This window comes from Pomacea canaliculata, linkage group LG12 (genome assembly GCF_003073045.1).
Source record: "Pomacea canaliculata isolate SZHN2017 linkage group LG12, ASM307304v1, whole genome shotgun sequence".
Lineage (NCBI taxonomy): Eukaryota > Metazoa > Mollusca > Gastropoda > Architaenioglossa > Ampullariidae > Pomacea > Pomacea canaliculata.
Window position 1 is genome coordinate 23,272,294 of NC_037601.1, and position 27,064 is coordinate 23,299,357.

At 47.9% G+C, this 27,064-nt stretch overlaps 2 protein-coding genes across 2 annotated transcripts in view; both read right to left on the reverse strand.

The window, feature by feature from the left end:
- Window positions 1-284: 284 nt before the first annotated feature.
- On the reverse strand, window positions 285-10,210 carry LOC112577156 (protein disulfide isomerase-like 2-2). Its single transcript, XM_025260143.1, has 12 exons — window positions 9,937-10,210; window positions 8,580-8,625; window positions 7,977-8,151; window positions 7,569-7,738; window positions 7,325-7,386; window positions 6,872-6,924; window positions 6,422-6,488; window positions 5,351-5,443; window positions 3,527-3,604; window positions 3,050-3,108; window positions 2,784-2,893; window positions 285-1,288 (listed from the first exon to the last, which is right to left on the reverse strand). Exons 1-12 carry the CDS (start codon window positions 10,048-10,050, stop codon window positions 987-989), a joined length of 1,329 nt encoding a protein of 442 aa, XP_025115928.1. The 5' UTR covers window positions 10,051-10,210; the 3' UTR covers window positions 285-986.
- Window positions 10,211-12,560: 2,350 nt separating this feature from the next.
- The window catches only part of LOC112553143, a 38,819-nt gene continuing 24,315 nt past the window's right edge, over window positions 12,561-27,064 (reverse strand). The window contains exons 25-41 of the mRNA XM_025220167.1: window positions 26,110-26,946; window positions 25,418-26,023; window positions 25,029-25,143; window positions 22,670-22,902; window positions 21,722-21,836; window positions 21,390-21,538; window positions 20,701-20,815; window positions 20,129-20,337; window positions 19,611-19,725; window positions 19,092-19,296; window positions 18,023-18,233; window positions 15,857-15,970; window positions 15,130-15,186; window positions 14,546-14,663; window positions 13,986-14,086; window positions 13,197-13,317; window positions 12,561-12,837 (exon numbers count right to left, since the gene is read on the reverse strand). Coding sequence (XP_025075952.1) covers window positions 12,711-12,837; window positions 13,197-13,317; window positions 13,986-14,086; window positions 14,546-14,663; window positions 15,130-15,186; window positions 15,857-15,970; window positions 18,023-18,233; window positions 19,092-19,296; window positions 19,611-19,725; window positions 20,129-20,337; window positions 20,701-20,815; window positions 21,390-21,538; window positions 21,722-21,836; window positions 22,670-22,902; window positions 25,029-25,143; window positions 25,418-26,023; window positions 26,110-26,946 — 3,548 coding nt within the window. The 3' untranslated portion in view covers window positions 12,561-12,710. The remainder of the gene's footprint in view (window positions 12,838-13,196; window positions 13,318-13,985; window positions 14,087-14,545; window positions 14,664-15,129; window positions 15,187-15,856; window positions 15,971-18,022; window positions 18,234-19,091; window positions 19,297-19,610; window positions 19,726-20,128; window positions 20,338-20,700; window positions 20,816-21,389; window positions 21,539-21,721; window positions 21,837-22,669; window positions 22,903-25,028; window positions 25,144-25,417; window positions 26,024-26,109; window positions 26,947-27,064) is intronic.

Consider the following 27,064-nt stretch of genomic DNA (forward strand, 5'->3'; position numbering starts at 1 on the left):
ACGCCCCGCAATAGTATCTTAGTGTTAAGGCAACGGTTGTTAAGGTTTCCTTCGCGACAGTGTATGCCAACAGCAACTTCGCTGTCAAGAAGCATAAATTTTATTTCGAATTAAGTTGTAGATGGTGTTTTGTAGTCATGCACGGAGGAGTCTCCTCTCGACATTTTGGCGACTAACAGAGGACGACATCGTCTGTGGATCATACGACTGTAGCAGCAACCCTCAAGTGCTCTCCCCACGCAGACGATCACTGGTCCACAAGTACTAAATGTTACAGATACTGGTAGAAAGGAAAAGATTATTTATTTATTGAAAAACTCTATGACAAACATCACATACATTTCGTTGTCTCTAGTACTAACGACCAGCAGCCTCGTGATACAATGTCGCTGTGTACGGTGCGCAGGCTGCACGCCAAGGGTCAAAGGCCAAATCTGATCACTAAGTTCTGATAGAGATGGAGATGTGCTTCCCCCAACCTTTCCCTCGCCCGTGAGACTACAGTCACATGTACTGCGCATGTCAGGCAGACGCCACAGTAAGTGTAATCACAACAAGTCTTCATCCGTTAATAACACTTGAAACAAGTTTGCCTCTCAGTCTGATGACCAAAACAGTCGCTTGCGGTGAATAGAAGAGATTTTTAAACATAGTAACAACACATGTACTGTTGAGACGATTGGTGGTCTGTGGCCCATGACAAAGCTGGCGACAAAAATAAAATAACAGTCGCACGGATGACACGTGGTCGTCAATGGAGCCCTGAGGTCAGTGAACTGTCGGACCACTGCTAACAACAACAACAACAACACTGTCTGCAATGTATGATGCCCACACAGTGATCGTGTCAGTGACCTTATTACAATTCATCAGATGGACTAACAATATGAAATGAGACAAATTTTGTGAAACTACAGCCGTTTGGAACCCGTGACACCGACTGATCAAAGTGATGCCGCCATTGCACCTGTCGCACCTGGTCAGGCCTACAGCTCCTCGATGCTGCGCTTGTGGATGGTGGCTTGGGCGGTGTACTGGGGAGGCTGGCCCATCTTCTTCAGCGAGGGGATCGCCTTGGTCTTCTTGGAATCGTCTTCTTTCTTCTTTCTTTCTTCTTCCTCTTTCACGCGTTTCTGCTTCTCTTCTTCGGCCTTCTCCTTGTCTTTCTGTTTCTTCTCTTCCGCCTCTTTCTCTCGTTTCAGTTTCTCCGCTTCATCTTGTAAGTTTCCGAAGTAGATGAGGATGTTTCTCTTCCTCCTCAGGGAGTCTTCTTGTTTAGGGAGTAGATCTAGCAAACAGAATTAATTAATAATTTTAATAATTAACAAACAACTACTCAAGCAAACCTACCAGCAGCTGACACGCTGCAAGAAAGTTAAACGGCTTCTGCAACAATCAAACTATATTTTAACCACCAATTAGTTGGGAATAATAAGTAATTACACACATTGGTGTTTTTAAAAAAATGAACATTCACTGTGTAAAAAAAAAAGGGTTTCATATTTTTGTTCTCACACGCACTAGCTGCCCTCGGCTGTTGTAACCATGGCTGTGAGGTCATCTCAGGTCACAGTCTTCGCGTGAGGGACAGTGGAGGTAGTGAACAGATGGACGGTGGAGGTAGTGAACAGATGGACGATTTAGGTGAACAGATGGACGGTGGAGGTAGTGAACAGATGGACGATTTAGGTGAACAGATGGACAGTGGAGGTAGTGAACAGATGGACGGTGGAGGTAGTGAACAGATGGACGATTTAGGTGAACAGATGGACAGTGGAGGTAGTGAACAGATGGACGGTGGAGGTAGTGAACAGATGGACTATTTAGGTGAACAGATGGACAGTGGAGGTAGTGAACAGATGGACGGTGGAGGTAGTGAATAGATGGACAGTGGAGGTAGTGAACAGATGGACGGTGGAGGTAGTGAACAGATGGACAGTGGAGGTAGTGAATAGATGGACAGTGGAGGTAGTGAACAGATGGACGGTGGAGGTAGTGAACAGATGGACGATTTAGGTGAACAGATGGACAGTGGAAGTAGTGAACAGATGGACAGTGGAGGTAGTGAACAGATGGACGATTTAGGTGAACAGATGGACAGTGGAAGTAGTGAACAGATGGACAGTGGAGGTAGTGAACAGATGGACGGTGGAGGTAGTGAACAGATTGACAGCTGAGGTAGTGGACAGTGGAGGTAGTGAACAGATGGACAGTGGAGGTAGTGAACAGATGGACGGTGGAGGTAGTGAACAGATGGACGGTTGAGCTGGTGAACAGATGGACAGGAATGAACTGTGACCCCTAGTGACGTTCTGCACGTGACACAGAAGACAGAAGCAGAGAACAACGACCCTGTTCACTGTTTCATAAGCATGAAGGATGAAGATGTGTAACCAGGGCAACAGCAGATACACGTGTTTTGCCGAAGCGCGGTTTCTATGTAACCCTAACCCTGGCGGAAAGTAAAAATGTCTATCAATGATTCACCAGCAGCACCAAGATCTGTGAACTGTCGGCTAAGTACAAAGTAAGTGTTTACACAAACATACACAAAGTCTGTTTCAATCAGATGAAATGCATGTGGGTCAAGAAATAAGTAACTGCATGTCCGATGAGAGAGCATGGCATAGTCGGAGGATAAAGCACACATGAAGATCACTTTCTTCTGTCTTTCGACAGGTGTCACGTGATGGTAGGTATAACACTGAAAATGTCTTATCTTCAGTTCAGCATGAACATGGGAATAACAGCCACTGGTGCTGAGAGAAATGGTTGCTGCATACCTTCACTTTCGTCAAGCTTCTTGTTGAGGTCCATGATGAGAGACATCATTTTGTCCAGCTTGCCGCTTGCCCTCGTCTTCTGCAGCAGGTAGATGTAGTAGTCGGCGAATCTGTAAATATTACAGCACGTGCAACTCGGACACTGGTCACATGTTGCTATGTAGCACACGACACGACACTTGCCATCCCGTGGTACATGCACTCTGTACAGTATACAGTATACACACTGTGAAATCACGTGACATTATCACGACCCAGCAACTTACTCTTTGTGTTGTCGCTCCAGCTGTGACTTTTCGCTTGCGAACTGTTTAATGAGCCGCCCCTGATCGACAAAGACATCAATAACATTTCTGTGAAAAGCAGTCTTTGAGTTGCCCTATTCGTCCCTTCATTCATTCGTTCCTGTCAAGAAGGGATGCCACCGCCTTCCCCATGTGTTGTGGTGTTGGCTGTTAGTGTCAGTGCACGCTGTAGTCACAGGTAGCATGCGGCTACTTACAGTCACAAACACGTGTGTAGCTGCCACCACACGCTGACACCTGTGTGCCACGTGTCTGTAGCTAGGAGTTGATAGCACACACACACAGAGACACACACAGACACAAACACAGGCAGTGAGGCACACACACACAGACACACACACACACAGACACACACAGACACAAACACAGGCAGTGAGGCACACACACACAGACACACACACAAGACAAGACAAAAAAGTCCTTGACCTTGCCACTTACCAGAACTTCCGGGTCAGCCTGCAGCACGTGATCAGCATGCTCAGCCAGCGCCACATCAAACTGACGGATTCGCCCTGACTGACAGCAAAGATGGTGAGTGAGAGACAATGGATGTTACTGCTGCACTCGTCTCTTATCTCAACAACATCGCTTCACGTCTGCAATTTCTATTTTAAGATGAACTCAGTGGGAGGTGAAGGTTGAGTGGAGACCCCACCTGTGCTTTTCTGATGGCACCTGGTATCTCACCTGGTATCTCACCTGGTATCTCACCTGATATCTCACCTGGTATCTCACCTGGTATCTCACCTGGTATCTCACCTGATATCTCACCTGGTATCTCACCTGGTATCTCACCTGATATCTCACCTGGTATCTCACCCACTCACACGAACGTCATACATGCCCAGGTGCGACTTGACATATTATATATATACATGTATAGATGTACAGAGTATAGCGAGTATAGCATGTATAGCATGTATCTTGTATAACATAACTTGTGTGTAACATAACCTATCTGTAACATAACTTGTGTGTAACATAACCTATCTGTAACATAACTTGTGTGTAACATAACTGTAACATAACTTGTGTGTAACATAACCTATCTGTAACATAACTTGTGTGTAACATAACTGTAACATAACTTGTGTGTAACATAACTGTAACATAACTGTGTGTAACATAACCTATCTGTAACTTTGTGTGTAACATAACTGTAACATAACTTGTGTGTAACATAACTAACATAACTTGTGTGTAACATAACCTATCTGTAACATAACTTGTGTGTAACATAACCTAACTGTAACATAACTTGTGTGTAACATAACCTATCTGTAACATAACTTGTGTGTAACATAACTGTAACATAACTTGTGTGTAACATAACTGTAACATAACTTGTGTGTAACATAACTGTAACATAACTTGTGTGTAACATAACCTATCTGTAACATAACTTGTGTGTAACATAACTGTAACATAACTTGTGTGTAACATAACTGTAACATAACTTGTGTGTAAATAACTGTAACATAACTTGTGTGTAACATAACCTATCTGTAACATAACTTGTGTGTAACATAACTGTAACATAACTTGTGTGTAACATAACTGTAACATAACTTGTGTGTAACATAACCTATCTGTAACATAACTTGTGTGTAACATAACTGTAACATAACTTGTGTGTAACATAACCTATCTGTAACATAACTTGTGTGTAACATAACTGTAACATAACTTGTGTGTAACATAACCTATCTGTAACATAACTTGTGTGTAACATAACTTGTCTGTAACATAACGTTCTAAGGTTCTACTGCCAGCGTACAGGGACGAGGAACATTCACTGAACAGTCAGCTGTGAAGTGAAGTGAACTACATCGCTCTTGCATTGACAGTTGTAGTATCTGACTACAGCTCACTACTGTTGCTAGTCTGACTACAGCTCACAACTGTTGCTAGTCTCACCACAGCTCACTACTGTTGCTAGTCTGACTACAGCTCACAACTGTTGCTAGTCTCACCACAGCTCACTGCTGTTGCTAGTCTGACTACAGCTCACTACTGTTGCTAGTCTGACTACAGCTCACAACTGTTGCTAGTCTCACCACAGCTCACTACTGTTGCTAGTCTGACTACAGCTCACAACTGTTGCTAGTCTCACACAGCTCACTAGTCTGACTACAGCTCACTACTGTTGCTAGTCTGACTACAGCTCACTACTGTTGCTAGTCTGACTACAGCTCACTACTGTTGCTAGTCTGACTACAGCTCACTACTGTTGCTAGTCTGACTACACAAGTCTTGTACTACCGTATCTTTCATGCTGCCGTCTATATTCCGGTCGAGTCCTGTTTGTTGGTTGATGAAGTTTGTCTGCATGTAGATGGAGATGTTGCCGCCAAACTGCCAGAGAGACAATAATGTCAGCTGACATTTTGTTACCCTCACCCTTCTATGGTCACTCACAAGAAATACTCACACGCTCACTCACACATACACTCACACTCACTCACACAGTCACTCACAGTCATTCACACGCTCACACACTCACACACACACACATACACTCACACACATACACACACACACCGTCGCTTACTCACACATACACTCACACTCACTCACACACAGTCACACACTCACACACACACATACACACACACTCACTCACACACACACTCACGAGAGCACATAAGAGATACATCAGACAAGACCACACATAGGGGGGAAGAGAAACAAAAATGAGTGAAAGTAAACACTGCTCATGACACGTAGTTGTGTATTTGTATGTAAGTGGTAAATACATCGCTGTGTGTTTGTAGTTCTATGTAACTATGGGACCGGAAGTAGACTTAGCTTTGTCTACGTGCTTGTGCGGAAGTAGCTGTGAGTGTGGAAGTAGTTGTGTGCATGTAAATATAAAACTTACTTGTGTACTTTCTGAGCCTTGGGTCAGTGTCAATGTTGACATAGCTGTGTATGAACTGTGTAATAGCAAGCTAGTGTGTAGTTGTGTGAGAACTGTGTAATAGCATGCTAGTGTGTGTTAATAGCTGTGTATGAACTGTGTAATAGCAAGCTAGTGTGTGTGTGTAGCTGTGTGGGAACTGTGTAATAGCATGCTAGTGTGTAGTTATGTGAGAACTGTGTAATAGCAAGCTAGTATGTAATAGCTGTGTTTACACAGCTGTGTTGTGACCCAGCACATGCTTGATGTGTGCAGGGAACAAAAGCTCTTTTAAAACACGAAGATATTCTAGGTCCTGACTTTGGTGTCAGGTCGGACAGATAAATACAGATTCATGAATGGAAGGTGTCATATAGTGTGTCAAACATTTCAAATAGTGTTTGGAGACAGTGCAGGCAGCACACGGCACCTACCCGCTTGGCCACACTTTTGTCGCTAGCGTGGTACCAGAAGACCGCGGGTACATCCCTGGACTTGTACCTGCAGCAGAAATACTGAGTGTCGGGTGACTTGACCAGTGCTGTTGACTGGATGAACCACTTGCACCTAACTACAGCCTCAACCCACGGAGGACAGCAACAGCCACCACTCAGGCGGGTAGTGAAGCGGCGCTCACCCGGGTGTGACCTGTACCCACTCTCAGGAATGGCCGATTACAGTGAAGAACGAGTGAAAAAATACCATATCCAGCGAATGAATAAAAAAGTATTGCAGTGTACAGCGAAGAAGGAAGACAACCCGAGAATGACAGTACACAGCGGGGTAGATGTATAAACAGCAGTATACGGAGAGAAGACCAAGCATGCACGACGGTCATGGTAGAAGAAACATTGTACAGACAGGAGGGTACATCCACGACTTACTGGCTGTCCCGCAGTGCTGCCTCCTTGTCCACATTCAGCTTACATATCAAGATCTGAAAGTGCAAAATCTTGTGAGAAAACAGTTTAAAGCACACAGCGCCATCTCTAGCATCCCTTCCCTTGTCTTGTCTTAATTAACCCTTTATACCCGCAATTGACCCTTGTTGACACTCAGTTCATGGGTACTGTGATGTCACGGCTAGAAACTGTCAACGGGTGCACAGTGTAGCAAGGTAGCATGGAGACAACTGTCCTGTCTACTGGCTACTGAGTGAGAGGACAGAGTGCGTGGACATCCACATTGTCGGTACGAAGCTTGCAGTCACGTGTGTCTGTGTGTCTGTGTGTCTGTGTTCTGTGTGTCTGTCGTCAATGTCAGCAGCCTAGCAACAGGGATGCTCAGCAACTCAGTGCCAGCGGTCGTCAGGAGGTTCCACCAGACAGGATACTCACCGCGTCATCGTTGCGGAAGACCTTGGCCACGTTCTCCATGATGCTCACCGCCTCCTGCGTGTCTGAGTAAACAACAGGTAAACATGGTGAGTGAGCAGCTGAGTAGTTGTTTGTCAGTCAGTCAGTACAGTGACGTAGCATCACGAGAACGCTCAGTGTATGTGTATGTGAGTGTGTGAGTGTGTTTTGTGTGTGTGTGTGTTTTCTGGCCATTGTGTGTGTGAGACAGTCTCTCGTGGCATACCTTTGTTGTAGGTAAGTAAGAGAACGCTCTGTCTCGGTGTCTTGACAATTTCCTGGAAGTTGTGGGCGGTGACCTCCACGGCGTATTTCCGCTCCACCGCCCTGTAGTTGCCATGAAGTCTCCTCGCGATCTCGTCGAGAATTTCATCAACCGTCACATCCACCAAAAAGCTGGTAGACAATTTTAAAGAGCCTGCATTTAGTCTTCCTCTTTCTCGGTGCCATCATTTTCATCAGCCCAACCCTGATACCACGACTATTGACAACGACAGCAACATCAGACAAGCAAGAGGAGGCCGGGTAGCGGCCTGTGTGACAGTAACTGTGACCTAGGTCTCGTCATCAGTGACCAGCTAACTACAACACTCGCCCAGGGAGACCCGCCATGTTCATGAAGAAAGCAGCTTACAAATCGTGATCCTCGATGCCATCTCGGTAGAAAATAAGTGCTGGCAGCTCGGCGATGCCCCATTCCTGCACCAAGCGCTTGTCGTGCACGCGCGCGAAGAAAATCTCGGGGTCACGTGGGAAGGCCTGTGACGCCGCCACGAAGAAGGGGAAGAGAATCCGGCATCGTGTGCAGGCTGACAGGACGAACAAAGCATGTACTGGCTTCATAGCAAAATACACCATGATGGAACGACTGACAGGACGAACAAGCCATGTACTGGCTTCATAGCAAAATACATCATGATGGAACGACTGACAGGACGAACAAGCCATGTACTTTCTTCATAGCAAAATACACCATGATGGAACGACTGACAGGACGAACAAAGCATGTACTGGCTTCATAGCAAAATACACCATGATGGAACGACTGACAGGACGAACAAGCCATGTACTGGCTTCATAACAAAATTCACAACGATGGAACGACTGACAGGACGAACAAAGCATGTACTGGCTTCATAGCAAAATTCACAACGATGGAATGGCTGACACAAGCTTGCACACTCTTCAGCTCGTTACAGTTAGCACAATTAACATCTCTTAGTCTACTGGTACTCACTTGGGCTGTCAACAAATATGACGACCAGCAGCTTGTTTTTGCGGAACTGTTGACAGAGAAGAATGTCAAGGACTAGAGAAATGTGTTGTCAGACTTGCATGCACATGTACAACCAACCGTCAGCATCACGCCTACATCACGATACATCGCATGCTCTCGCCTCAAACAGTCGAAATATTTCTCAGACTTGAAGAAGAGCAAAATGTGAGGAAGCTAATGTCCAGAGCTTTACTAATTAGTGCAACCAAAATGTCCTCTAATTAGCGGACTTCAAAGAGAATTTTACGCAAGAGAAGTTGCAGATAGATGCACCTCACAATCTGTTTCACAAAACCTTCTGGGGTTTGCTCTCATGCGGTCAATGAACTTAGTCCAGGAGTGGGGCGAGAGAGGGAAGTGAAGACAACTGTCTGTCTGTTCCATCACCAACAGCCATTTATTTCAGAATATTTTACAGGTTCCCGAGAGATCGAAGGCTTTTTTTAAAAAAAAGCTGGATTAGTGTACTAAAAAAATAAAACAGTATTTAATATCAATAGTGACCCTGTCACCAGATGTCTCCCCAGTATTCCTAGGTCGCACTGAAGGGAGAAATACAAGACAAGACGGTGACCAGCATCACGTGACTTGCACGCAGCCACGTGTGACGCCCCCTGAGCCTCGCTTCAGATCGTCTCAAGCCTTGCGGTCGCCTCTCAACAAGATTTCTTTTTTTTATTTTTTTTTTTAATGTTGCACTCTGGAGTTTTAAGATCATAGCAGAGATTGACCCTTGACCTCTGACGATAATGACACAGTCGGCAAAATAGAGGAAAATGGTTTTATGTACTGTGAACAGCAGACTTGGACCTTAGAGAATTGGAGAGAAGAGTAATCTCTGAGGTTGTTTAGCCACCCGAGGAGGGAGGGAGGCAGCACTTCTGTGCCTTAGTCACCGCAGCATCTACAGGGTTGGGGATCGAACCCGAACATCTGCTGTCGGGCTTCATGACGCGTGAGCAACGTGGTTTGCTGCTAATCAATGCCATCATCGCATGTACGTATGTACACCAGTAGGTGAAAGGCAACAAACATGCTCTTGCATGCAGCTCACAACTGATTTTTGTCAAATTTCGGTTGACAGCAGTCTGATGCCCATGAACACCTCGGAGGAAAGACATTCACCCCCTCCGGTGTGAATCCTGATTACTGGACATGTTGTAAAGTCCAGAAATGTATTCGTGGTACTCCACCAACTTAGTAAACAGTTTGGACATTTCTTTTCTAAAGTCATGGATGGCAATAGGTTTAGTACCTTTTAATTCTTAAAACGATAGCTTTACATCGAATATGAATACAACTTGTCTGGTCTACTTACCTCTTCCACACTTTCCTTATTGAGTTCGTGAATCTGTGACAAACAACCCGAAAATGTGAGAAACATCGCAAAGAAAACTGTCCGCAGCACACAGGCGGCCCTGGCGGTCGTCATCGTGCAAAAGAAAGTGAGAGTCCGGCGAGGGGCGACGACTGGTGACACCCGGCGACTTGGCTCCGACTTCTGCCGAACACAGACGGAGGGAGCCGAGTGAAGCCGGGATTTGTATCTTCTCTTGGCTTACAGGCGGCCAGCTGCCTTCACACCATTTCAAACTATTGACACGTGGACACTTCGATTGACTGTGAGAGTAGAGTAGCAACTGTCAACTGGAGATGTGGGTGGGGCAGCGGATGTTTGCTACGTTGTGCTTTGCTTAGTGCGAGCAAACATCAGTCAACAATTTTGCAGTTTAGTTTAGCTGAAAGATGTCGGTCGTGTACAATAGGATGCTTGCATGACTGTCGTGACAGGACCTGATATTTATTGTTGTTTTTCGAAATCTTATTTCAGGTATGAACCGTGGGTTTCCCTTTGAAAGAGAAAACCGATCGGTTGAGTTATAAACAGATTGTTGTACGTGTGCACCTGCGTAAACATTCAGGAAAAATTCACCGGTAGTGACGTCACACACGGCGATTTGAACAGACGAGGAAATCGTTTTTATTAACTTTCTCCAGATTTGTGTTTCTCATTGTGATTTGCTGTTCGAGGCATTAGTAAGTGATACGAGAGGAGTGCTTTGAGTGGCAGTGTCACCAGTGGGGTAGGTCTTTAACTCAGCGGATGGTGGAGTGGTTACAGCGGTGCAGCAGCTCCATACCCGCCTGGCGAGGCGAACTTCTCCAGTCGACGCAGTTGTTGGTGATGGGTATCTGACGTCATAAGAAGTTGGGGGAGAGGCGGGTGAGGAGAGGAAATGGGTGCTGCCTTCACAAACAGATGACCCACCCCCCAAGACAAGAGCCTGTAGCACCCCACCCTCCAATGACCTCAAGTAAAAAAAGTTAGGGGATGACCTTCACCTTTATACGTCTCAAACTGTTTATCCAAACTATCCGAAAATCATCACAAATATTCAGTCGGTTAACCGGAAATGCTGGCTTTGAGAGTAATGCGAGTAATTCCTTGCCGAGACAAGGTAAAGGTTGCCATCATTTTGTAATTGTTTTGAGAAAGAATAATTTGGAAGGATTAATTTTGGGGAAGCTTTGGTATTGTACAACTGGCTTTTAAAGCAACGTATAAAATGACAGTTATGGAGTGTCCACCTCCGACAGTCAGGAAGGAATGAGCGTTTGAGGAACCACCCGGGGGCGGGGTAGTGCGCCAGTCCAGATGGCTTCGTCGGTGGCCGCGGACCAGCAGAGACCAGAGCCCAGAGCCTTTCCCCGCTTTCTTGGCTTTTGCTGAGGGCTGACCACAGGAAGTTCATGCGTTGTCTCTGTCAGCCGGAAGTGCCTGTCTCACCAGCACCAGGTGGGGTGGATGACTGGATGTAACAACGATTGTCTCTGTCAGCCGGGGTAGTGCCGGTGGAGGAGCACCTTCCCCATCAGCGTTGACGACAGAAGTCGTCCTGTGGCTGACGATAGCGTGGTCAGGGAGGTCAGTCCAGAGTACCTGACGCTGTGTGACCTGTGAACATCGTTGATGACCCCACTCACTCATCCGGGCTACTCGAAGCGGAAGTCAAGATTCATGATATCCTGGTTGCCGGAAGTAGGAGTCGCCAGCGTGTGTTTACACTTTGTGACAGTTTGTGTACACGGAAAGACACTGGGCATTGGATGGAAGGAGTAAGAGGAGGTGAGTGAGCGACAACGTAGAGACTTGACGGAGAAATGAGAGGAGGGATCGCTGTGTTAATGTTTATATGTTCATTTTGAAATATCTCGCGGGCCGTGAGACCCCAGCCACCACCTATTCTAGAAGTAGTGAGTATATAAGTATATTCTACAAGTAGTGAGACCCCCCCCCCAAAGGGGGGCGCCCCAAGGGCCAAACCCCAAAAAACCAACCCGCCCCTCCTACAGAGACGCCCAGCGACAAGTCTTTGTCACGTGAGGTGTGAAAACTGGTGTGAACACAGTGTGGGTGTGTGTTTGTCTGCCTCGTAGTGTCGTGACATACGCACATTAATGAACTGTGTGTGTGATGTCGTGTGTGATGTCGTGTGGGATGTCGTGATGTCGTGTGCAAGATTTTGTATTTTTTAAGTCCTTTATTGATAAGAAACGGGTCTTCCTGCCGCGTTCTCTTTGTCCAGCTTTGTGGGCTTGATGTATGCGATGATGTATGCGATGATGAAGGCGATGATGAAGGCGATGTGTGTTTGAAGTATGCAATGGATGCTTAGTGTATACAATTGTGTTTGATGTATGCCATGGGTGCTTGGTGCATACAACTGAGTATGCAGTGGTAGTTGGATGTGTGTGACATCTGTGTGTGACATCTGTGTGTGACATCTGTGTGTGACATCTGTGTGTGATATCTGTGTGTGACATCTGTGTGTGATATCTGTGTGCACATGTCTTCGTTAGTTTCCCTTTCTCTCAATACTACACACGTACATGAATAGTCTACATACAACCGTACACGCACACAGACACACAAACACATGCTTGTAGACGCGTGTACGGTCCATGCAAGCTTGATAGCAACAGTGTCTTGACGATACAGTAAACCCTTGTCTCCTAGCAACTGTCATCAGTTACAGAGCTCAGTCATCTGCAACAGTCCTTGTACAGAAGGCAAGAAGTGTCCTGTGAGTCCTACTCCGGGCCATAGCCAGGGGGATAGTTGATGGTATAGCCGGCAGGACAGCTGGGTGTGGAGCAGCATTTACCTGCCACAGGTGCCACCAGCGTGCAGGCCGACGGCAGCTGCCAGCGCACACACCTGCGGGTCACACAAGAGGTCACACAAGAGGTCACACCAGAGGTCACACCAGAGGTCACACCAGAGGTCAGCACTAACTCCAGCCACCACAACAGCTAAAGCTAAGGTGTTACCTGTATTACTCAAGGTTCTTAGTGTTTGTTACGAAAAAACAAGTGCGCATGCGCGAGTAGAGACGAGCCACTGTACAGGAATGTGTTAAAGACTTGCAGCAACGAAATGATTTTTGTCTCAAACAGGAAGTTGACACACAGGCTGTGTACCCGGGGTGTGCGTAGACACACCAGCAGGGAAACGAACCGCCTGTGATAGAAGTAACGGGGGGAGGGGAGGGAAGCAAGGATTTAGAGTTGTCTCACCTGGCTTGGCAGTGGTACTCGCCCGTGTTGTCATCTATACAGGTGCACGTGTAGTCACAACCGTCATTCCAGGTGGAGCCTGCCTGGTGAAGCTCGTTCTTGTACAGGCAGCCTTTCTGTGCTGTGAACACCACACAGGCTCGTGACAATGTGTCTGTCTGTGTGACAATATGTCTGTGACAATATGTGTGTGTGACAATATACCTGTCTGCCAATATGTGTGTGTGACAATATGTCTGACTGTGTGTGTGACAATGTCTGTGTGTGTGACAATATGTGTGTGTGACAATATGTCTGACTGTGTGTGTGACAATGTCTGTGTGTGTGACAATATGTGTGTGTGACAATATGTTCGGACTGTGTTGTGAACATATGTGGTGTGTGACAAACCTGTCTGTCAATATTGTCTGTCTGTGTGACAATATGTGTGTGTGTGACAATATGTCTGACTGTGTGTGACAATATGTGTGTGTGACAATGTACCTATATGTCAATATGTCTGTGTGTGTGACAATATGTCTGTGTGTGTCAATGCGTCTGTGGCACGTGTGCGCATGTCAATGGATAAGTCTATATATGTGGGTATAATCGTCGATGTATACGTGTGTATATGTATATGGATATAACTGTAGATGTATACGTCTATATATGTGTGTATATGGATGTAACCGTGTCGATGTGTACGTGTGTATGTACTAAATGTAACTGTGTACAGGAGTTCACGGCAGGTGTCTACAGAACTGTGGAGGTGTGACTGTAGGTGTTGCTGTAGGTGTTGCTGTGTCTCACCGTGGACCACGAAGCTGGAGTCACACACGGGGACTGAGCAGCACTCATTGTCTGGCTTCTCCAGTCGGCAGCCTGGCTGTAGGAAGGTGTAGGTCAGGCACCTGTCACATACACGCCTGTCTTGTACTCACATCCTGTTAGTCACAGAGTAATGGCCGGTTTCGGCTAGTCTCTACTAGTCTCTACCGTGCCACCCTACTTACACTACTTACAGCTCGTGCTACTGCCTCGTCTTATCCTGTAACTAGCCAGTAGCTAGATCACATGGCTGACCCTTGACCTGTAACTAGTAACTAGCCAGTAGCTAGATGACATGGCTAACCCTTGACCCGTAAAGACTTAGTAGGCTGTAGCTGCAGGACCAAAGTGGTGATGTATGTGTGATAGGAAGGCGGCGACATTTTTATAGTGTCTGTGATATTTGTAGTGAAGCTGCAGATACTACATAAACTGAAACACAAATACGATAATTATCGTGGTTGTCATCGTGGTTGGCGTCGTCGTCGTCGTCGTCGTCGTCTGTCCATTTAACAGGCCGTGAGCCTTCTGTCTCCGCGCACCTTGCTCCACAGCGGTAGTAGCCTGTCTGTCCGTTGACGCACGTGCAGTTGAAGTCGCAGCCATCTTGCCACTCCTCCCCGTGCTTGTACGTGCGACCGTTGTAGTAGCAGCCCACAACTGCCACAGACACACAGACACAAGGCCAGTCGTCACACTCAAGTCTCCGGGTGCATGAGGGACAGGAGCACATAGCCCACGACAAAGTGTGACTATCTGCTCATGACATGTCATGACAAATGTCAGCTTGACATGTCGCTAGCCTCCCTATGACCCCAGCTGAGTTTAGTAACCTCACCCACAGCAAACATCAGCTTATCTTACCGACATGTTCACCCGCAACTACACCGCCACCCTCACTGCTGCCACCTGTCTCCGGTTGCTATGGATACCGTCTTACATAACTGCCACAGCTGGCATGTCCGCATCACGTGATGTAAACAGCGAGGTAGACTGTGCCTTGTGAAGTAACCAGGCCTTGGAGTAAATAATGGCATTGTTTGTGTGTTTGTGTGTCTGTGTGTTTGTGTGCTTGACTCAACTACTCAAGTATGCAGGAGACAGGATGTAGGAGTAAACAACTCACACAGGCCAGAACTTTGTGTACCGCCTGTCACCGAGCTCCCGCTGGCAGCAGCCTCCGCTGTCAGACAATAAACAAACATTAGCCACGTGTTAAAGTACCAAACATAAGCAACATGTTCCTCACTTGTCAAACATTAGCTACATGTTCCTCACTTACCAAACATTAGCAACATGTTCCTCACTTGTCAAACATTAGCCATATGTCAAATGGCAAACATTAGCAACATGTTCCTCACTTGTAAACATTAGCCACATGTCAAATGGCAAACATTAGCAACATGTTCCTCACTTGTCAAACATTAGCCATATGTCAAATGGCAAACATTAGCAACATGTTCCTCACTTGTCAAACATTAGCCACATGTCAAGTAGCAAACATTAGCAACATGTTCCTCACTTGTCAGGCTCTAGCTACATGTTCCTTACTTATCAAACGTTGAAACCATTAAATGTATGGCGTAAACAGTCCGCAGCCACATGCTTAGACAAACAAATATTCCTCAATTAAAATGTGAAAACTAAAGGTCAACCATAATGTACATTGATGACTTCACTAGTGTGAACTTTGACCTGTAAGCGTGTTGTATTGCCCGCCCACTCCACCCCAGAAGCTGTCGGCGGTCTCTATAGTCGTTGTTTGGAGTTTATCTGATGAACACCAACACACCCGTAGAACAACAGCGGCGGTCACACGAGACCCCAGTGGTGGGGGAGTGATGCTGACTTACCACAGAGGTTACAGAAGCTGGGGCAGTTCTCGATGGCCCAGGCTCGGTATGGATCCACGCAGGATGCTTTTCCATAGTTCTGACAATCACTCAGCTTGTCTTGACAAGTTCCTCCTGTAAACAACAACAACTCTGGTTGTATGTCATCTAACATCTACATGTACATGTCTTATATGTCATCTTGACAGCCTGTCTAGATGTCACTTGTCTTGTATGTCATCTATCATCTACATGTTACTTGTTTTATGTCATCTACCAGTCTCTACATGTGACGTGTCGTATGTCATCGAACTTGTCTTCTTGTAAGTTGAATCCTTCATCATGTAAATGACAAGAATATTGAGTTGGGCAAGTCTGAACTCAGATTTCCAGTCTTTGTGGCTGTTGTTGACAGCAGCATGTGTCATCCAGCACTGTGTCACGTGCTCCACACAGCCACCCAGTCACAACGGTGTTTCACATTTCACATCACGTGGGTAGATGGCGGTTTCGTGTAGAATCGCTGATAATTGTGGCAGTTATGCATGAAATGCCAATTATAAATGTAAGTTTACTTCCTCTCACTTGCTGTAACCGAGTTAGTCAAGATTTAGTTGTTTACTTAGCTTTAGCTACTAGCAGTGGTTTGAGTTAGTCATGCTGAAAGCAGTTAACAACAAACAGTTCTGTTTCACAGGCTGCCTGTACTCGCCGTCGTGTGCAGGGAGAAGAACAAAGTGACAGAGAGAAAGTAGACTACAATCAGGGTTCACCTAGACTACACACAGGCTACAATCAGGTGATTGACCTGCAACCCTCACCTGTCTGATGGACAAAAGCCAGACTACAATCAGGGTTCACCTGTAGAACTACAGACAGACTACAATCAGGGTTCACCTGTAGAACTACAGACAGGCTACAATCAGGGTTCACCTGTAGAACTACAGACAGACTACAATCAGGGTTCACCTGTAGAACTACAGACTACAATCAGGGTTCACCTGTAGAACGACAGGCTACAATCAGGGTTCACCTGTAGAACTACACACAGACTACAATCAGGGTTCACCTGTAGAACTACAGACTACAATCAGGGTTCACCTGTAGAACTACAGACTACAATCAGGGTTCACCTGTAGAACTACAGACAGGCTACAATCAGGGTTCACCTGTAGAACTACAGACAGGCTACAATCAGGGTTCACCTGTAGAACTACAGACAGACTACAATCAGGGTTCACCTGTAGAACTACAGATTACAAGCAGGTCACCTGTAGAACTACAGTACAATCAGGGTTCCACCTGTAGAAACTACAGACAGGCTACAATCAGGGTCACGTGTAGAAACTACAGACAGGACTACAGATCAGGTTTACCTGTTAGAACTACAGCTACAATCAGTTCACCTGTAGAACACAGACTACAATCAGAGTTCACCTGTAAACTACAGACAGGCTTTAAACAATCAGGGCACCTGTAGAAACTTACACACAGCTTACAATCAGGGTTCACCTGTAGAACTACAGACTACAATTCAGGGTTCACCTGTAAACTACAGACAGACTACAATCAGGGTTCACCTGCTAGAACACAGACAGAGCTACAATCAGGTTTACCTGTAAACTACAGACGTACAATCAGGGTTCACCTGTAGAAACTACAGACTACAATCAGGGTTTCACCTGTAGAACTACAGACAGGCTTACAATCAGGTTCACCTGTAAACTACACACAGACTACAATCAGGTTCACCTGTAGAACTACAGACTACCAATCAGGGTTCACCTGTAGAACTAAGACAGGACTACAATAGGGTTCACCTGTAGAAACTACAGACAGACTACCAATCAGGGTTCACCTTGTAGAACTACAGACTACAATCAGGGTCACCTTGTAGAACTACAGACAGCTACAATCAGGGTTCACCTGTAGAACTACACACAGACTACAATCAGGGTTCACCTGTAGAACTACAGACAGACTACATCAGGTTCACCTGCTAGTAGAACTACACACAGACTACAATCAGGGTCACCGTAGAACCACACAGACTTACAATCAGGGTTCACCCTGTTAAACTGTACCACAGACTAACAATTCAGGGTTCACCTGTAGAACTACACACAGACTACAATCAGGGTTCACCTGTAGAACTACAGAAGGTGCTGGTTGACCTGCAGCACTCACCTGTCTGATGGACAGACCCATTGGCGCCGCCCACGACGATGACGGAGCTGGCGGTGGTGACGGGTCCTGAGCCCCCACAGTAGCCACAGAAGTGGGGACAGTTGTACTCCGCCCACGGCTGATAGGCCCCCACACACGCCTGAGTCCCGTAGTCATTGCAGTTGGGCAGCTTGTCCGTGCAGTAGGCTGGGTTCTGGGTGGTCTGTGCACCTGTCAGTCCGTCAGTCAGCGCTCAGAGTGAGGCAACGACCAACGGTTAGTGAGTAGTGCGTGCAACAGCTTGTGTACAGGTACTCACTGGCAGGTAGGCAGTTGTTGTTGTTGTGTATTGTGTTTTCTCTTACAATTTCTTTTCTTTGGATTGGCTGATTGTAAACTGTGGAAATTGCTATTAGTAATAGATGTAATACTAGTAGTACTCACACACCGTGACAGAGACTAGCAATCACACAGCGTGACAGAGACTAGCAATCACACAGCGTGACAGAGACTAGCAATCACACAGCGTGACAGAGTACTAGCAATCACACAGCGTGACAATGTACTAGCAATCACACAGCGTGACAGTGTACTAACAATCACACAGCGTGACAGTGTACTAGCAATCACACAGCGTGACAATGTACTAGCAATCACACCGAGCGTAACAGCAGCTTACTCACACATACACATCGTGACAAAGTTGTACTAGCAATCACACAGCGTGACTATGTCTACAATCACACAGCGTGACGTGACTACTAACAATTCAACAGCGTGACAAGTGTACTAGCAATCACCAGCGTGACAAGCTTACAGCACACAGTTCGTGACAGGTACTAACAATCACACAGCCGCCCACCCCCCCGCGCTGACAGTGTACTAGCATCACACAGCGTTGGACAGTGTCCTAGCAATCACACAGCGTGACAATGTACTAGCAATCACACAGCGTCACAATGTACTAGCAATCACACAGCGCACAGCAGCGTGACAATGTACTAGCAATCACACACAGTCACAATGTACTAGCAATCACACACAGTGACAATGTACTAGCAATCACACACCGTGACACAGCGTGACGTACACAGAAGCCGCAGTAGGCGGGGCAGTTGTCGCGGGCCCACTGCACGTAGGGCGCCTGGCAGGCGTACTTGCCGTACATGTAACAGTTGCCCAGCACGTCACTGCACGTGGCGGACGAGGGCGCGCACTCCGCCTTGGTGCAGCAGCTGTCCACCGGGTCCGGCACCAACCGACACCCGCTGGGGATGACAGCGTATCGGGGACACCTGCACATACGTCACACCTCTCTCCTGTCATCATCATGTCGTCACTGACATCGAGATCTTTCTATGGCATGTGTGTGTTATGTAACCGTAGGTGTGCAAGTTTGTAACGTGAAGCGTAACACATACGTCTCTCCACACAACACATTCTCTCCTCTCTCGCGGGCTTTTGTAAAAAGTTTTGTTAGCTCTCCCACACAATCTCTCTCTCTCTCTCTCCTTTCTTCGGCAAGGACGGACGCTGGTCGTCCTCCTCAGTTGACCACGTGTTCGGTTAAAGGTTGGTGACATCACAACGATCACAACGTTGCCATTACCTGTCCGTACAGGTATAAACGCCAGCCGCTGCGTTAGTACACTCGCAGTCCAAGTCACAGCCGTCCTGCCAACTCTGCCCCTGGGTGTAGATGTGTCCCTTGTAGATACAGGCATCTGTACACACACACACACACAAACACACAAACAGAATGAAAATGTGCGGTACACAGAGCTAAGGCTGCGACTAAACCGGATGCTTTGTACACACCAGCCTCGTTTTAGTAGTTAACTGGGGAAAAAACATCGAACACCAGCATCGCGTGCCAGCCAGCAGTCCACTTTGTCATACTCATTGGTTTTGATCCGCCGTGACGAAACAGACAAAATGACCCCTGACGTCACACCCCTTAATGTGACCCCCTGACAATTCACACCCGCTTGTGACCCCGTGACAAGTCACACCCACTTGTGACCCCGTGACAAGTCACATCCCTTGTGACCCCGTGACAAGTCACACCCACTTGTGACCCCGTGACAAATCACACCCACTTGTGACCACGTGACAAGTCACACCCACTTTTGTATGTCGATGTTGCTGAGAGGGCGATGCTGGTGGGGCGGGAGTTGCTGGCGTAGGTGCCGATGATGCCAAGTGGTGACGTGATACCCGAGAGCGACCCGCCGGCGCCTGTAGCAGAGTCGCACTCCGGGATCTTACAGCATTGAGGATCCCTGATGTCCGGAATCAGGGTGCAGCCGAGCGGAACGTTAGAGAAGGAAGCGCATCTGGAAAGAGTTACATACACAATGGTCACATGTTTCAGACAAGACAGAATGATGTAACAACTACAAGGATGCTTATTTCACTTGTAAGGTCTCTGTGTAACATTCAAGTGTAACAGGTGACTAGGCAACATTCTTCAACGGTGACGTAACCAGGGCCGTGCTTAGGGGCAGGCGGACGAGGCATCTGCCTAGGGCCCCGCGCTTTTGATTGATATGGTAACTAGGCATATGGAAGTGTAGTCAGCCGTGGCGTGAGGGCCCCGCGGGGGCTAAGAACGGGCCTGGACGTAACGACGGACACAGCCAGCTGGGCTGACGTCACAACAGCACAGCCCTCGTCACCGAGACTTGTGTACAACAGACCTGGCGGAGCACTGGTAGAACTTGTTGACAGCATCCTCACAACGACAGCGCAGAGAACAGCCGTCCTGCCACTCCTCGCCCTGTCGGTAGTAGCGGTTGTTGTACACGCAGTAATCTGCAATGACGTAGTCTTCAGTGTACAGCTACGCATGTACACACCTGTACTATTGGCCACGACGCTACATACCTACATTACACACCTACATTACAACCTACGTTACACACCTGCACTAGATACCTTCATTTCACACCTATGTTATGCACCGACATTACACACCTACGTTACACACCTACATTACAACCTACGTTACACACCTACACTAGATACCTACATTTCACACCTATGTATACAATTACACACCTACGTTACACACCTACATTACAACCTACGTTACACACCTACACTAGATACCTACATTTCACACCTATGTTATACACCATTACACACCTACGTTACATACCTACATTACAACCTACGTTACACACCTACACTAGATACCTACATTTCACACCTATGTTATACACCGACATTACACACCTACGCTACACACCTACGTTACGCCTGTTACATACCTACATTACGCACCTACATTGCATACCTACGTTACATACCACCTATTGTACAAACCCACATCAATCTCCCATCTCGTGCACAACACACTAATTACCTTTGATGACCGTCTGCTTACCTACACCCGAGGCCGGTGTCGGCACACCTCCTTGAAGCTGGTTGCTGACGGTGGTGAGAGCGACGTCACAAACGTAAGTCTGGCAGCAGTTGTTGTTAGGATCCGGGATCAGACGACAGGTGGAAGGGAGGTTGTGGTAGTTGGGGCACCTGTCACAACAAACAACTTTGTAAGAAGACATCGAGCGTAGGAAGCGAAATGTTCATAAAAACTCACTGGAGTGGAACGTCACAGATGTTGTGATTGTGTGTGATGCGGGTGATCTGTGTGTGATGTGGGTCATCTGTGACGACCATGTCTACTACACGTTGCCCTAGCAACCAGGGACTCACAGGTCAGTGCAGGTAAAGAAGCCTGACTGAGCGTCGATGCACTGACAGATGTACTGGCAGCCATCTTCCCACTTGGCGTCCTGCTGGTACGTCTTGCCTTTGTACACACACGTGTCTGCAATCATCCGTCAATCATCATTACACCAATCATCATTACACACGTGTACACACACATCCGTCAATCATCCGTCAATCATCATTACACCTTTGACACTCACACCTGTAGAGGCAGCGCGTGAACGTGACGTACCAATCACGTAGTCGCTGTGAGCACACGTGTACACGGCGCATACACACACATACACACACACGGTCGGTAGGATGTGAAATGCAGGTGAAGGGTGGAGCACGCACTTAACATTTGCATTTGTAAAGTACAGCACGTTACATTCACATGGCTGTCACTGTGTGACGTAGCATGGTATCGGGGATGTCACACTACTTGTATTTGCAAGTGTTACATCCACAGTTTACTCTAGGAGAATCACGTGTATGTGGCTTGTGACAGCTCGGCTCTACTCCACTCACACCTGTCTGTCTGTCTGTCTGTCTGTCTGTCCACAAGCACCTGTCGGGGCGGCCGGTGCGCTAGGGGTCAGCACCTTTCACCTGTCTGCTGTAAGGACTGGCTGTCCTGGGTTCACATCTAGCCACATAAATCCAGGTATTCTCCCCCTCCTCAACCACCTCCCACTTTGTTTACTCACGTCAGTTCGGCCCACAACACAACAACATGGCGGTGGTGGCGAGGAGATATTTTGGTCTATTTTACACGTGACCTGTAATGATGGTGTCATTCTTTACCCTGTGATGGTGAGACGTCTATTTTACACACCCCTATCGTCTACGTCACATGTACCCTGCTATGGTGGGGAATGAGTTTTATTTGCATCCCGTGCCGCAGCGTGAGGTGGTCACGTGACCCTGGCTAACACTCGCTACACTTACTGGAGCTCAAGCTCGGAACTGACGTCACGCCCGTGGATATGGTGGGTGTCCCCGAGCCTGACCCGACGGGATAGGATGCCAGGCCGTAGCCAGTGAGCCCTTGACCTATGTTGGCCACCACGGTGATGACCTGACCATTGGGCAGTGCTGGGCATACCGGGGTCTTGCAGCAGGGGTCATTGGGGTCGTCTTCCAGGATGCAGCGGGAGTCTAAGTTGTCGAAAATAAGACACCTGCAACAGGGAGATACTGGGGTCAGCCGCACCTTCTTAAGGGTGGAGCATCGAAATTAAGGGTGGAGCATCAGTCCATGTTATTCACTCAGCAAGATGTGCATGAGTTGTCCTTACTTGAGATGACACTTTTCTAGCACTGACACCTGTATCTGTCTACATGTTCTACAACCACTGACACCTGTATCTGTCTACATGCTCTACAACCACTGACACCTGTATCTGTCTACATGCTCTACACACCCTGCTATCTGTGTATCTGTCCTACATGCACACCTGGTCTACATGCTCGACAACCACTGACACCTGTATCTGTCTACATGCTCTACAACACACTGACACCTGTATCTGTCTACATGCTCTAGCAACCACTGACACCTGTATCTGTCTACATGCTCTACAACCACTGACACCTGTATCTGTCTACATGCTCTACAACCACTGACACCTGTATCTGTCTACATGTTCTACAACCACTGACACCTGTATCTGTCTACATGCTCTACAACCACTGACACCTGTATCTGTCTACATGTTCTACAACCACTGACACCTGTATCTGTCTACATGCTCTACAACCACTGACACATGTATCTGTCTACATGCTCTACAACCACTGACACCTGTATCTGTCTACATGTTCTACAACCACTGACACCTGTATCTGTCTACATGCTCTACAACCACTGACACCTGTATCTGTCTACATGCTCTACAACCACTGACACCTGTATCTGTCTACATGCTCTACAACCACTGACACCTGTATCTGTATCTGTCTACATGCTCTACAACCACTGACACCTGTATCTGTCTACATGCTCTACAACCACTGACACCCTGTATCTGTCTACATGTTCTACAACCACTGACACCTGTATCTGTCTACATGCTTCTACAACCACTGACAACCTGTATTCTGTCTACATTGCTCTACAACCACTGACACCCTGTATCTGTCTGCGTCTACATGCTCTACAACCACTGACACCTGTATCTGTATCTGTTCTACATGCTCTACAACCACTGACACCTGTATCTGGTCTACATGCTCTACAACCACTGACACTGTATCTGTATCTGTCTACATGTCTACAACCACTGACACCTGTATCTGTCTACATGTCTACAACCACTACACCTGTATCTGTCTACTCTGTCTACATGCTCTACAATCCGTACTGACACTGTATCTACATGTCTACAACCACTGACACCTGTATCTGTCTTACAGATGTTCTACAACCACTGACACGTATCTGTCTACATGCTCTACAACCACTGTACGTAATATCTGTCTACATGTTCTACAACCACTGACACCTGTATCTGTCTACATGCTCTATAACCACTGACACTGCTGTATCTGTCTACATGCTCTACAACCACTGACACCTGTATCTGTGTGTCTACATGCTCTACAACCACTGAACCTGTATCTGTCTACATGCTACAACCACTGACAGGTGTATCTGTAATCTGTCTACATGCTCTACAACCACTGACACCTGTATCTGTCTACATGCTCTACAACCACTGACACCTGTATCTGTTCTACATGCTCTACAACCACTGACACCTGTATCTGTCTACATGCTCTACAACCACTGACACATGTATCTGTATCTGTCTACATGCTCTACAACCACTGACACCTGTATCTGTCTACATGCTCTACAACCACTGACACCTGTATCTTCTACATGCTCTAGATAACCACTGACACTGGTCTGTATCTGTCTACATGCTCTACAACCACTGACACCTGTATCTGTCTGTCTCATGCTCTACAACCCACTGACACCTGTATCTGTCTGTCTACAATGCTCTACAAACCACTGACACCTGTATCTGTCTACATGCTCTACAACCCACTGACACCTGTAATCTGTCTACATGCTCTACAACCACTGACACTGTATCTGTATCTGTCTACATGCTCTACAACCACTGACACGTATCTGTATCTGTCTGTTACATTGCTCTACAACACTGACACTGTATTGTCTACAACAGCTGCTGTAGCCACTGACAAGACCAAGAGTTAGAGCGAGAGATGAGTAGACTGCACCCATGCACCCGATTAATGACAGTCCTCGTCAGAAGACAGGAAGGTGTCTGCCTACTTGGGTGTGCATCGGTAGCGGCCTGAAGTTCCGTCTTCACAGACACAGGAATAGTCACAGCCATCCGTCCACCTCTGACCCTGCTGGTACAGCGCCCCCTTGTATACACATCCACCTGCAACAGCACCATCGCAAACAACGGTCAACAGGCGGTCACGTGAGACTTCCCAAGGAAGAGGGACAAAGGTCAAGCATCTCACACTCAACTGCGCAGCTGCAGAGAATGCACGCGTATCGTCAGCGTTATGTACAAGGACACAGTTGACACATGTCATGACATCACTGTCACTGTCACACACACCAAGGTGATTGACACGTTGGATGAAGCAACTGGTACTGAATAAAATAGTCTACAGGGTAAATGTGATTTGACACAGCTGACCACTTACTGAGCTTTGGTGGAACGATGTTGATGTTGACCGCCGCAGGAGGAGGCGTGGTGTTGGGGGCGTACGTCTGGCCGGGCTGGGGGGTCAGGTAGCTGGGTACTGTCACACCCGGCGCCAGGGTCTGACCAGGCACGATGCCTGCACCGAAGGTGTAGCCTGGCGCAGGTGTGAGGTAGGGAGGCAGGGTCTGGCCGGAGCCAGGGTGTGGCCAGGTACAAGGGGCACAGACTGGGGTGTGGCGTGAGGCCCGTATGTCTGTCCAGGTGCTGGCGTCAGGTAGGGGGGAACAGTGACACCAGGTGCCAGAGTGTAGCCAAGAACTATGCCGGGACCAAAGGTGCTGCCTAGCGCTGGGGTGATGTAGGGTGGAAGCGTCTGTCCCGGAGCTAAGGTGCGGCCAGGTACAAGAGCAACCGGTTTCGGGGTGGCGTTGGGAGCGTATATCTGACCTGGAGCAGGTGTCAGATACGAGGGTACTGTCACTCCTGGTGCCAACGTTTGCCCTGGTTTGATTTCGGGTCCAAATGTGCTGCCAGGTGCTGGGGTGATGAAGGGTGGTAAAGTCTGTCCAGGTGAGAGGGTCCATCCAGGAACAAGCGGCACTGGCTTAATGGTGCCGTAAGGTCCGTAAGTTTGGCCAGGTAGTGGGGTCAGGTAGGGTGGTACTGTCACACCCGGAGCCAGCGTGCTACCTGCCTGAATACCTGGTCCAAACGTCTGGCCTGGAGCTGGGGTGAGGTCAGGAGGCAGAGTCTGTCCCGGGGACAAAGTATGACCAGGGACCAGAGGGACCGGTGCGACGGTTGGGTCTGGTGCGTATATGAAACCTGGTAAAGGAGTCAGGTAGGGGGGGACGGTCATTCCAGGTGCAAGGGTGTGACCAGGGACCACTCCAGGACCAAAAGTGTTCCCAGGAGCTGGAGTGATGTAGGAAGGAATAGTCTGACCATACGGTAGAGTGTATCCGGGAATGAGTGGCGCTGGTGTAGATGCAGGCGATGTGTTGGGACCGTAGGTTTGGCCAATGCCCGGCGTCAGGTAGAGAGGGACCGTCAGACCTGGGGCCAGCGTGTGACCAGGTACGATACCTGGACCGAACGTTTGTCCAGGAACGGGGGTCAAGTACGGCGGCAGGGTCTGACCAGGAGACAGGGTCTTCCCTGGTACAAGAGGAACCGGCGGGATACTCACCATAGGAGCATAGATCTCCCCAGGTGCCGGAGTCAGGTAGAACGGAACTGTCACACCAGGAGCGAGGGTGCGACCTGGCGCGATGCCGGGGGCAAACGTCTGGCCAGGAACAGGTGTTACATAGGGAGGGATGGTCTGTCCTGGCGACAGGGTCCGACCAGGAATGAGGGGTGCGGGGGTGAGTGGAGGAGGCAAGGTGTTGGGGCCGTATGTTTGACCCGGTGCGGGGGTCAGATAGAAGGGCACCGTCATGCCAGGCGCGAGGGTTTGTCCAGGTAATATACCCGGTCCGAAGGTATGGCCAGGAGCTGGGGTGGCGTATGGAGGAATCGTCTGGCCTGGAGCCATGGTCATGCCAGGGATGAGTGGGGGGGAGGTAGCGTAAGGATTCTTCATGACGGGGGCATAGGTCATGCCAGGCGATGGGGTCAAGTAGTTGGGAACTGTGACACCAGG

Excerpts from the sequence above, each read along its gene's own strand:
- LOC112577156 (XM_025260143.1), bottom strand. The coding sequence starts at position 10,050 with ATGACGACCGCCAGGGCCGCCTGTGTGCTGCGGACAGTTTTCTTTGCG. Across the intron at positions 7,387-7,568 it reads CTTACTTACCTACAACAAAG|ACACGCAGGAGGCGGTGAGC; the intron begins GTATGCCACGAG and ends TTGTTTACTCAG. Across the intron at positions 6,925-7,324 it reads TCTTCCGCAACGATGACGCG|ATCTTGATATGTAAGCTGAA; the intron begins GTGAGTATCCTG and ends TTGCACTTTCAG.